Source organism: Anopheles darlingi, chromosome 3 (assembly GCF_943734745.1).
Source record: "Anopheles darlingi chromosome 3, idAnoDarlMG_H_01, whole genome shotgun sequence".
NCBI lineage: Eukaryota > Metazoa > Arthropoda > Insecta > Diptera > Culicidae > Anopheles > Anopheles darlingi.
This window is the reverse complement of record NC_064875.1, coordinates 9,935,868-9,948,279: the sequence shown is the minus strand read 5'-3', so window position 1 is coordinate 9,948,279 and position 12,412 is coordinate 9,935,868. Positions and strand designations below refer to the sequence as shown.

At 50.0% G+C, this 12,412-nt stretch overlaps 1 protein-coding gene across 7 annotated transcripts in view; it reads right to left on the bottom strand.

Annotated features, from left to right (window-relative positions):
- LOC125954943 (ecdysone-induced protein 75B, isoforms C/D) overlaps positions 1 to 12,412 on the bottom strand; it is a 93,087-nt gene that overhangs the window by 39,370 nt on the left and 41,305 nt on the right. For all 7 annotated transcript variants that reach the window (XM_049685647.1, XM_049685651.1, XM_049685648.1 and 4 more), the window contains one exon: positions 8,995 to 9,083. In XM_049685647.1, the coding sequence (XP_049541604.1) occupies positions 8,995 to 9,083 (89 nt within the window). The remainder of the gene's footprint in view (positions 1 to 8,994; positions 9,084 to 12,412) is intronic.

Below are 12,412 nucleotides of genomic sequence, written 5' to 3'. Positions count from 1 at the left end.
AGAACCAGTGTCGCGCCCGTTGGTGGACGCTGTCCTAATATAATAAGGTAATAAGAACAAGAAGGACACCCGTCGCCGGTTTACAGTTATACCCCGCTACCTATCGGACACTCTCCTTCTCTCTCTTTCTCTCGTCACAGAGTTATGTAATAAAGAAAATATTAGAATATTTTCCACCCGAAAAAAAATTAGGCAAAGCGTGAGCTATGCACGTTGCATAATTGGTTAGTTATGCACCCCCTACAACACCGTCACCTGTTCTCCTTCATCCACCCAACGCCATCAACATCATCATCATCATCGTCATGAGGAATGCTTAATTTGGAAAACTACTGCCGCTGTTGCTCCCTCGATTCAACCAGTAACAAACGGGACAAATTTTACAATCAAGAGTGGGGAAGGTAGCACACAGAGCATAATTTCCATTCTTTCGTTGCCACCCTCCCTCCCCCCCCCCCCCCAGGGTGCGGGAGGGCGACACATAGAACAGTTACGAGTCAAAAGCCTCCAACACCAAACGGGCGCTCGAGTTAAAACTTGAAGCTAGCTTGAAACGCAACTCACCAGCAGCGCTGAAGGGGGTATATATCGCGCCGCCTGCTGTTGCTGTTGCTGTTGCCGTTGCTGGCGGTCCGTCTTGCGAAAGAGACACCACACTACCAACCGCCAGCGAGCGAGCGAGGAGAGTCCAAGGGGCGGCATAGAACAGAAACAGAGGGTTCATTGCACCCTTTCTGGTCCCGCTGGTGATCGGACGGGGCCAATCGGACGAGAACGAGGTCGATCGACACACACACGCGCACGCACACACACACACACACCGCGGTACACACGGCACGATGGAGACACACGTTGTGTTGCGTACGATGGCCTCCCTCGGCCCCATTCACCAGCAGCTCAGCAGCAGCAGCAGCACCAACCAGCAGCAGCATATATGTGACTTCGATTCAATTGACCACATAGAACCTCAGAGAGAGCAAGAGAGCCGGGCGTGCGAGCGAAAAAGAGAGAAGGAGAGGCGCGCGAGTGGGCACTAACCTTCAGAACATCCACCACCAGAAGACCAACTCCACCACCACCACCACCACCAACGTCGGACACTTCTCTTCTGAAATGAACGCCAATACAGAAGGATTCATCGTTCACCCCCCAGGCAGAGCGGTTCATTCGACCAACTGAGGGATGAACCCATCGCCGAATCCCCCCGAAGCCTACTCGATTTTTCTCAGGATTTTTTACTTTTCTAGAAACGACGACGACGACGACGATGGCGACTACGATCGTCGACGACGACGACGGGTGTTGAAAGCGGATCTCGCACGCTACGGACGAGGGGAGAGGAAAGAGGGGGTGGTGCCGCGGTCGACCGAGCTCGCGCGCGTGTTCATTATGTGCTGGTTCAGCAGCAGCAGGCTGGGAGGGCTGGCTGGCTGGCTGGCTGGCTGCCGCTGGGTAGCATTGACACATTAACAGTGCAAAGACCTTTTTCGCGTGCGCCCTTACCAGGCCCAGATGGCTTGTGACGACGACGACGGTGACCGTTGTTCGCTCGCTCGTTCTCTCTCTCTCTTTCTTTCTCTCGCTCTCTCTCTCTCTCTCCCTGTCACTCTGTTGCTTCACTCTGCGCTCCCCCAAGAGAGGTTTGTGCCGCGTGCTGCTTACTCCACTGGCACGTTCAGTGCTCAGGGCCACAACCACCGCTGCACAACACACCCCGCGCCGCCACCGCCGGCGTCGAGTTCACCACCCCTAGGGTCCTCCCCAGCCCACCACCCCCGCGGGGTCTACCTGGGGTTTTCGGTTTGGATTTTTGCGCGTGCAATGCACCGACGAAAGAGTCGTCGGCGGCGGCGACGGTGACTGCGACGACGACTGGTTGCATTCGCGAGCGCGCGCGCGCCTCCGAGATCCCGTTTTAGGCCACTTCTGCTTCTTCTTCTCCTTTTTCTCGTTTGGGGGTTGCTTGCTCGCTGCTTAGCCAATTGGCTGATCCATTTTAAAAGACCCCGAGAGTATTACCATCACGAACACCAGGAGGGGCTGGCTGCTAGGCTATTGTGTTTGGTCACCTACGACGACTTCTGGCGCTGCAGTTCAATGGTTACTCAGAAAAACGGAGCGCAGACTAAAGCTATCAAACGCATAGCAACAACCAGGAGCGGTTGAAGCCATCTTGGATTAGTTCGGTAACGTGTTTGCAACTTCTTCATCTGTTTGGTTGCCAACTGATCAATGTTGTTACAATATAGTGGATCTTTAAGCAATTACCCTAAATTGCGATTTAAACATAATCTAAATTAAAAAAGCGAACTTAAATGATCTACATTTCAGATAAAGTATTCTAGTACAAGGTACTCTAGTTCTAGTAATGTATGTATAAATTGGAAAAAATATACAGATCTTAGCTTGATCTAAAAATGATTTACTTCTGATCGAGCGGCTAGATTAAAATTTCAAATTTTATACAGAATTTGAACTAGATTTAAAATCCAAAGAATCCTGAGCGTTATCCTGATCCTGAGCGCCCAACTCCGCTACATACGAATATGCCACATGATATCGGACGATCCCTTTGCGCGTACGTATCCGTGTATCGCAATCGAACGCATCGAATGTTCCCGAAAACTCATTACCGTGTGTTTCGACAAAAAAAAAATGGCCAAAACGACAACCCTACGCAGATAAACAACGCGCCACCACCGCCGCAAAATATGTACCCGCGCGCGCAAACAAAGTGACCGGTGCGAAGTGTCAAAAAAAGGGAGGACAGCAGCAGCAGAAGGAGGAGGAGCAGTCCAGGGATCGTCGCAGAAAAAAAAATCAAAAAAACAAACCCGTTGTGATCGCGCCTGCGACGACGACGACGACGCCAGGAGTGACGCAACACAAGGTGTGGAGGAGGAAGAGGTACGCGCTGCTGTGTTAACGTCCATTGTTGACGTTAATGTGCGCCTTATTTTCGATGCCAGTGCTATATGTTGTGACACACATTATTCGGGAGGGAGGAGAGTTTTTTTGTTTTTGTTTTGATGGTTTTGTTTGCTTCGGTTCCAGCAGCGTCGCGTCACGTCATTCGCCGCCGGGTGCCCGGGTGTTGTCTTCTTTGTCCTGCCGTTGAGTGTGAAGTTCAGTTGTTTATGGTTCGTACGCGCCATGTCTTCCTTATTTGTCCTTTTTTCTGGATATCCATTTTTTTTACTCCAAAACCTTTTGGGTTCGGAGTTGTATTTGTGACAAGCTGTTGATTTCGAGATCCTGCACGATCACGATACAAGTTCTGAAGGTCCTTTAAACACCATTCCAAAAAAACACAACAGGATAGTGAAGCCGATCTCGATTGCGTGCCTTTCGAAGGAAGGATTTGCAAAATCAGAAAAAGTTGCTCGCGATCGCATGTTACGGTTACGCGCATCCATCGCCAGACGTTGCAACCCCTGGACACAAAGGGCAACGCGAGCGAGCGAGCGACAGCAGCTCCAGAAGCGAGAAGAAGAGAAGACAATGATGATGATGATGAGGATGATAGTGAGACATCATCATCATGGTGGTGGTGGTGGTTCCGATGGCGCGTCGACGGTGTCGTTGGCCTCAGTAACCCACATGCAAGGTTGATGACCTAAATTACTGCGCCCCTTTTGTTGCCGCTTTCCACCATCACGACCTCCTCCCCCTTCCCCTCCCCGGGACAAGCGTGCGAACCTCACTAACCTCCACACCCGCTGCACCCTCTGTGGGCACAAAGGATGCCGGGTGTAGTACCGTACTCCACGAACGAGCGCCAAGAGAGAGAGAGACACATACACAGAACACAGAAACTGGTTTCTGTCGCGCCACGTTCGTTCGTTCCTTTGGCTCGGGACTGGAAATGAATTCTCTTCGTTCTTGATGAGAGAGAGAAAGAGAGAGAGAGAGAGAACGGGAACTAGAATTCCAGAGAGTAGAACCCCCACACCGACCGCGAAAGGAAGCGATCGTGTATCGCCGATTTCTCGAAAGTTCGTTCACTGCACCTTCTCTGGCCACTTCCATAATGTTGACCTTCCGGGGGTCACTGATCCCGACATTTTTCCGCCGAGTTTTCCACCAATTTTCCGCCTTCCAAATCCGTGAGCAACCAGGCGTCTCCACTGCTCACTGAGGGACGATGAAAGGTTGCGATCAGGATCGAAAGGACCTCTCTCTCTCTGTATGTGTTGACTCGTGTGCCTTATTACCCACTACCGGGAGCAGGGGTTCATTCCGATTACCCGGTCAGCACCGCGCGCGCCCCTTTTTTTGATGCTGCTACTACTACTATAAGTTCATTCTCGGTCATTGTGCTCGGTATGACGACAACCGATCCGACCGAGCTCTCTGTCTCTCTCGTAAAACGATCATCATTCGCTTGCACAATAACCAACACCCTCCCCAAACAACAACAACAACAACAACAACAGCAGCTCTGCAAGCGAGCACGAGAGCGCGCGCATGAGCAGAATAGGGGTGCAATCATAAGAGGGTGAGAAGCTAGTGGTGGTGGTGGTCTGCTGGCCCCATAAAATCTCAAGGCCAACGCCACCCATCGCACTGAACCTTCTCTCTGTCTCGCTCTCTATCTCTCTCAGACACACACAACCCACCCTCTGTCACACGAACACACGTGGAGCTCGAAGAGCGAGAGCACCAGCATCGAAGCCCCTATGTGAGAGTGAAACAACACACTGTGTGGGGTGTGGGGGGGAGACCTTCTTTTTTCCGAGAATGGGCGACAGCGGGTGGCACACGCACGGGTAGCGGCAGATAAAAGAACGAGGTCACTCGAGTTCGTTCAACTCTGCTTCTGCTGCTGCTGCTGCTGTCGCGGCCGAGCGTTCGCTTCTGGCCCAAAAGAGGGGGAGCTCTGCTGGCTGGCTGGCTGGGTGGCTGGTGGTGATATGACCGCCGAATGGCGGTCCATTCGACTCCTAGAGGTCGGCTAATGGAGGGTAGAGCGGATGGTGAGAGGGTGGTGGTGCTACCGCGCCGCGACATAGACCATTCAATTCATTGGGGGTTGGGGTGCTGCTGCTACTGGTGCTGTTTCCGTTTATTTTATTTCTTTTTTCTTTATATTTTGTTATTTGCACGCGCCTTTGTCCAACCGAAACATGATGCCGGATAGCAGCAGCAAGGGGGGTGCCGAGCTCCAACCCCTAGACAGTAAAGGCAAATAAACAAACAAAAGAAAAAGGGGAAGAAAAAAAACAGGCGACACAAAGATAGAACACGGACGGAAAGGAAAGGGGAGCTCACGGGCGCGCGCGTGTACGCTCTTCAATAACAGTGAGAAGGTGAATGGCCTCGGTTCCTAAATAAAAAATAAAACGTTAGGGGTGAGCAGGGTTGAAAAAAAATGGGTAAAAAACACCCCTCGACATACTATACTACCCCCCACCGGGGGACGATCGATTGAAACCGAGTCAGTGTGTCAGCAGCAACAGCAGCACCACCAGCGAGCGAGCATCGAAAAACCAAATGATCTCCCTCTTCTGCTCTCTCTCTCGCTCTGTCTGTCTCGTCTTTCTCTCTCATCTTCCTTTTCATCCTCGCCCCGAAAAAAAAATGGCACAAGTGAAGTGTTGTGCTCCCCGCCAAAAGAAACTCACATTTGGCTCGCAGCATCTTCATCAACATTCATCCGTCATCCACGGGCGTCTGGCGGAACGTTTTGTGCGAGAAGCGATTAATGAGGTTCACTGATGGGGTGTGCCGATGCTGCAAAAGGGGAGCGGCGAGGAGTGTCTCGATCATAAATATGGGTCAACAGGGATCTATTAATAAAATTCATGGATTCACATAAATCCGGCTCACTGAGGGAGGTGCGTGTATGTGTGCGAGTTGTCGCATATTTTTAAACCACCCTCCGGGTTATCACTGCAGCAGTACCACCCACCCTCTTGCACCCTTGCACCCTTCTGCAGCATCATTAGCGTGGCGCCAAAAAACCGCAACCTACCCCTAGTAACTACCAGTAGTAGTAGTAGTAGCAACCCCCTACCTAGAGAGCAGCCCAGCCACCAGATGTGGCGTAACCCACTCCCCTCCTCCCCGGGCAAACCAATAGCTCACGCTACTCGTCACACCGTACTGTGCTGCTGTTGTGCCTTTTCGAGGGCGAGGGGTGGACGCAAGACCTTAAGACGACGGTTCAGGCGCACCAAAAACAAAAACCCGTTTCTCTCCGTTGATCGGTCGTTCAACCACCACCACCTGCAAGGGGTGGTGGTGGTGGTGATCTGGTCTGGTCTGCAAAATGGCCGACTGGAAGCCACGCTGGTGAGCTCTTGTCCTTGAGCCGTTGTTGCTGCTGTTGCAGCTGCGGCTGCTGCTGCTGCTACTAATATCTAGATTTCTTGCTTCTCTCTCGCTAACAAATCGATTGGCACACATTGACAGCTGGTAGTGCTGGCCGGGGGGGAGTTGCATACATAGCGACTGCTGCTGCTTGCACAATTGTTGCTGCTGCAGAGGAATGGTGGCGACGCGCGCAAAGGTATGCGCGCGCCATCGATCGTGTATCGTGACGATCGAGCACATTTGGGAAGGGCCGCCAGCAGCAGCCTCCTATGAAGAGCTGGAAGTAAGCCAAGGGCTCAACAGTATGACTCTAGCACGTGCAAAAGCTGCGGTGGAAGGGACCTGGTGTCTTAAAAAGGGAAATCTGCATCGAAAACACCTTTTTTTTATAAAAAAAAAACACGCACGCACACATACACAACACCTCTCACACACCCACGACGAGTGGGTGGTGATGGTTTGGCAGATAACGATCTTGTAATCGATCAAACCAACCAACCAACCGAGCAAGCGAAAGGAAAATCGAATTAATTGGTGGCTTGGCGGCACCGCCACACCAAAGCAAGCGCGCGTTTCCTCTGCACTTCACGCGCCTCATGCCAAGGTCTTCATGTGTGAGGAGAGGCAGAGAGGCGCCGCGGACGACTGGGCGCACTGGGCGGAAAGAGGAGTCGATCTTGAGAAGTTCACTAACCCCGAACGAGAGGACAACCGTGAACAAGAGACAGAGAAACAGAGAGAGAGAGGGAGAGAGAACTCGCTCGGTGGCAGCTGCTCTCGGAGAACGCAAAATGGAAAGGATCTTGACGTGCGCTGCTGAATTCCTCACAACCGTGCAATAACTGGCCACTAAAAACCAGAATGGAGCAGAGAGTGAGAGAAAGAATGAGAAGCAAAGCAGCATAATCCCCCCTTTTAATGCTGCTGATTTCTTCCACAAACTATTCAATCCACGATTTGATCGCGCTCTGTCTCGCTTACACACGCGATTACAACACATTCAACCTCACCACCTGCTCCTGCTGCTGCTGCTGCCCCTTTTATGGTTCGCTCGCTCGGTTTTTGCCACTTTTTTGCTGTGGGGGAAGGAGGCTGCTGGTGGCTTCGTCGTCGCCATCGCCATCGTCGTCGCAACTTTCAAGGACAACTCCATAAGGTGGAACAGACCGCGAGCTGCGAGCAGCCAAGAAGAGAACGGAGCAGCAGCAGCGGCAGCATAGCACAGCCGAGAGAGCAGCTTATGTTGCAAAAGAAAAAGGAGGCCACCACCACAGCAACGGCACACGCGGCAGGCCAACGACCAAGAATATATGCTCGGCCCGCGACCGCGAGGCCAATCAACTTGTGGGCCAACGACCCACAGCGCGCGTGCTCGCGTCAAACGAGTTCTGCTCGTCATCGTTGGACCGCTTCGTGGAAGGCCAACCGCACTTCTTTGGCACTTGGTGGTAAGAGTAAAAGAGGTCACCACAATCGCAATCTCCAATGCCAAACAGCCCATAGAGTACACTATAAAGTGGTCAGGAGTGAACCTCGAGACACACGGAGAATGAACCCCCAATAGGGGATGCAGATTTTTCTCGAAAATGTCAGAAAGATGCCAACAGCGGCAGCAGCAGCAGTCGTTGCAGCAGGTGGCAGAGAGTTCAGGAGCAAGCGAGGTTCGCGGCTGCTACTCTCTTCAAACCCCCCTGTTGCCATCATGATGCCAGAGGTCCATGACACCAATAGAACCGTTCTAAGCGCTAGTCAATGACCTCTCTCTCTCTTTCTCTCTTTCTCTCTCTTTCCGACCTGAAGAGCGACGGCGGCGGGGGCTATGCTTCACCGACCAAGGGGTCTCTGGTAGCGGGGAGAACCAGCAGGTCATTAAACCGAAGGCTTCTGTTTCGTTTCATGCAACTTGCGTGGGATGGCGAGGTGGTAGAGTTTAGGTCAGTAACCTTTCCCCCCCAAAGCGGGGTGGGTGTTAAGCCCACCAGCTGATGGCGGAGAGGTGGTACTAGCCATCTGGTTCTAGGCTTTCTCTCCGTTCTACAAACGCTTTGATTCTTCACTTCTCTCTCTCGTTCGTTTGTTCGTTCCTTCTTTTCCACACTTTTCGTTATTCCGCCTTCGTTTCCATATGTTTCGGTTCGATTCTATCTTGTTTTCTTTCGCTTCGCTTCTCTTCTTTCAGTTACGTTGTGTTTCCTTTAGGTTTAGCTTGTTTGTTTGTTCGCTTTGCGCGCTTTCTCGATTCTCTCGGTTCCTGTGTGTTGTTTGCTGCTGCTGCTGGTGCTGCAACTGTTCTTATTCCTTTGCCACCACGCGCACCAGTACATTAACCTCAGTAGTTCTCGATTTATATACCGCAGTTGCTTTGTCGCGTGTTGTTTCTTTTATTTTGTTGTTGTTGCTTCACATGATCGCGTGAAACAATAGCTGGTTTCTTTTTACGACCTGTTATAGCATAAACCGTGTGCACACTTCCGCTACAAATAATTACATTCGATGATTAACGCCTTACTATTCGGTTTCAGGTTCATAAGGTTATGGAAATTTCATCTTTTTTCAGACATTACCACCAACCAAAGCAAGGTAAATGGACCCTATGTTGATCACCCGCGATTGTTTTATATATTTTGCTTATGGACAGACAAATGTTCAGTAGATAAAAATGATGTGAACTACACTTACCTTGCAGCCTTCGCACGAATGGACGCCATAATGGAAGCCGGACGCCTTATCACCGCACACTCGGCACAGTACCGTCGTGCCATCGAATTCTGCAAACGAAAAAAGGACGAAAACAAATGGATCAGAAATCATCAGAAGGATAAGAACCCACCCGATAATGGCTGGGCAAAATTCCTGCTATCAGTAAACGGTCTACAAAACAATAAAAATCAACTCCCCCCCATCCGTTCGTGGTGCGCTGGTGGTGGTTGTGTTGGATAAGAAACCGTTTGACCGATAAGGTGACTTCCTCTGTAGGTGAAGGTTATACACATATTTTGGAAGACCGAAGTGACGCAGAGACTGGCGTGGTTATCATCAGTTTCACGGGGAAAAAATGCTTTTCCTTATCTCTTCGGGCAAACACCCTCTTCTGGCGATTCGGGCTTATCAGTACTCTCTCTGTCTGGCCTATCAGCGCACGGGAATGCGCAAACCCCCACTTGTGTGGCACACAACTGACCCATTTCTATGCTTGATCCACGGGATGGAGGAGATTGATAGCAAATGACACGACACGGCGACGAAGACGACGCACACGCTTAGCGCAACGTTTGATTGAAATCAATTTTAATTTATCGAAAGAAAAATACTCTCGAAGGACCACAGCAGGCGGCGTCGTGCCTATGCAGCATAATTGAATCCCCGGTGGCTCTCTGTGCCAAAGGGGTAATTAGATGCATAGCACGATGGCCGTTGATTGGACGATGCATTGACTTTGAAGAGAAAGTTGATCGTTAATAAGCTAATCTAGCTCGATCGGTTCGACTTCGATCGACCGGAACAACAGGCGGAACAACTGGACTGTTGGTGTGAAACAACAAGAAAAGGAAAGAGAGAGAGAGAGAGAAAGAGGGCGTCGAGAGCCTTCACACTCGACTCTCGGTTGCCGCCACCGCCGCCGCCGCCGGCGGCTCCATCCATCATCAATCTCCATCCAGGGCGTTGCGTAACGTTTGCATAATGATCGCGATGATGATGATGATGATCGTCCATCGTCAGGCGATCAAACGCAAACATAGTACACGGCAGGCGGGGCGGTGCACGTACTGTTGATTGCAGTAAGTCACGAAGTGCGCCCGGTACGCTGTCCCCTCTTCCCAACTATCAGTTGGAAGGAAGCATCGTTACTGGATTCGTTACATGATAAGCTAACGGATGCAAAGGGAGGGCAGCATAGACGGATTTAAGCAATTAGGATACTTTCAGTGAGGAGCAGAAAAAAAGAGACTCGTTTCTGTGATTTTGTTTTAACGAGTACGAGACCATTAAACGAAATTGTTTTCTTGATGAATTTTATGGTAAAATACAACCTTTTAAGAATGTTAGGTCAGTTTTAAAGAAAATAAAAGAAATTATACAGCTAACAATTGCACTTTTTATGTCCTGTGGTGGATCATTTAGCATTTTAAAATTCGACACTTATAGCAGTACAATGAGTTTCTTGAGATAAGCTTTCATTATGTTAAAACCTAACACCTAATTTTTTATTTTGACACCATCTAAAGGAATCAAAAAACAAGATTTTGCTGAATTTAATTAACTAAAACGACCTGGATATCAATATTTTAATAAAAACTTACAAAATTTATAAAAAAAATTTCGACAACAGAACTTGGTAGCATAAGTTGCTAACAAAACATAAGGATATTGATTAAATTAAAGACATAAAACCGAAATCAGACAAATCATGGATTTTAAACATAATATCTAGACAAATCTTGAAATATTCAAAAATAAACCATTTGCCTTAAATGATGGTTAATAAAAACATAGTGAAATCAAAATTGAAGTACAAAGTGAAGCCAAACGCAGAAAATCAAAACAACCAAAAACCTAAAGAGTAAAAGCGAAGAAAAGGACCACCTTTCTGTGCATTAATCGAGCTGATGCTGTTCAACGGCGTAACATAAACCTACAAATGAAGAGAGCAAGCAAAAGCGACTCCGAACTCCCCGAAACCAGAGAGATGGATAAAAAAAAAAGGAAAAGTCAACAACCTTTTACTGCCGTGTCGTGAAAACTTATCCGACATCGAGAAACCGAGAGACAGACAGACAGCAAAAAGGCAAGAGAAAAAGCATAACCCACACACCAACCGGTGAAAAAAGATCCAAAAACCAAGACCGTCGGCAGGAAATTGGTGGTTTGTGGGGAAGGGGAAGGGAGGTGCCGTGGGAGACACTACCATTATTCCCCGCTTCCTCTTCTCGCTCCACTCCACTCCGGAACGTAATGTATCATCCTCGATGCCTCGAGGGGCGACGAAGCTCGAATGATACTTCTTCTCAAGCTTCTCTCCTCGATCTGCGGTCATCCGAGAGGAAGAGGCCGGCGGTGAGTGTTAGTGGTCCGTGAGGTATCCCCTCCCTCCTCCCAGTACAGCAGGCCCGATCAGACCATGGTTGGTTGGTTGGTTAGTGGCGTCGTTTTGGGGCTTCACTGTCGACGACGACGAAAGCACTTTCTTTTTCGACATCAAGACGCCAATCGATGACGACTGGACGGATCTCCTCGTAAACGGTTCCCCCTCCTCTTCTCCTGCTCCCCATCCGCCTTCTCCTCCACCCAAACGAACGAACGACCGAAAGGCAATTGATTGGATGGAGCAACAGACGCGTCAAAGCTCTGGTTTTACTTTCACCCCCGGGAAAGCAGCACTGTGGCTGTTGGTTGGTTGGTTGGTTGAATGACCGACTGCGTAAGAAATCATGCTCGAGGCCAACGACAACAGCAACAAAATGAAGAAGAAAAAAAGTGGAGAAAAAAATAGTGTCTTCAATCGACGCCCGGGGATCCGTGAAAGCGAAAGCGAAGCCGCGGCTCGCTTGCTGGCTGGCTGGCTGGACACGGTGCGATGAGCGAGACTTTCGCCAAACGAGGCCACCAGTGTGGCCACTACCTCCACCTCCCCCTAAACACCTCCTCCTCCTCCTTTCATCCGTTTTATCCCCACCGGAACTGGTTCACCTTTACCGGGCGCGAGCTTCACTTTCCTTCGCACGGGATTGGAGCACCGGAGCACCTCTCTCTGTGTGTCATTGACCGCAGAGCCCGGGTTGGTTGACCCTCGGACGCTTTTCCGCATTAGCGGAAACGACTTTCCACCACCAACCAGATGCCAACAAGTGACCGGAAATGGTTTTGCTGTCGAGTGGAGCGCATTAACTCTCAGACACAATTATGTGTCACCAGGTTTTGAGGCTTCTGTGGGCCACAACCACACACCGCACCGAGTGATAAGATCGATAAGACGGCCTTTTTGCTTTTTAAAGTCCCCTTTCGTTTAGCAGGAACTGGCTTTGAAAAAAGGCCAGGAAATGTTATGAGGCCCCGGGTTTAATGAGCGTCTCTTTAAGTGTTCACTACCGTGGGTTGG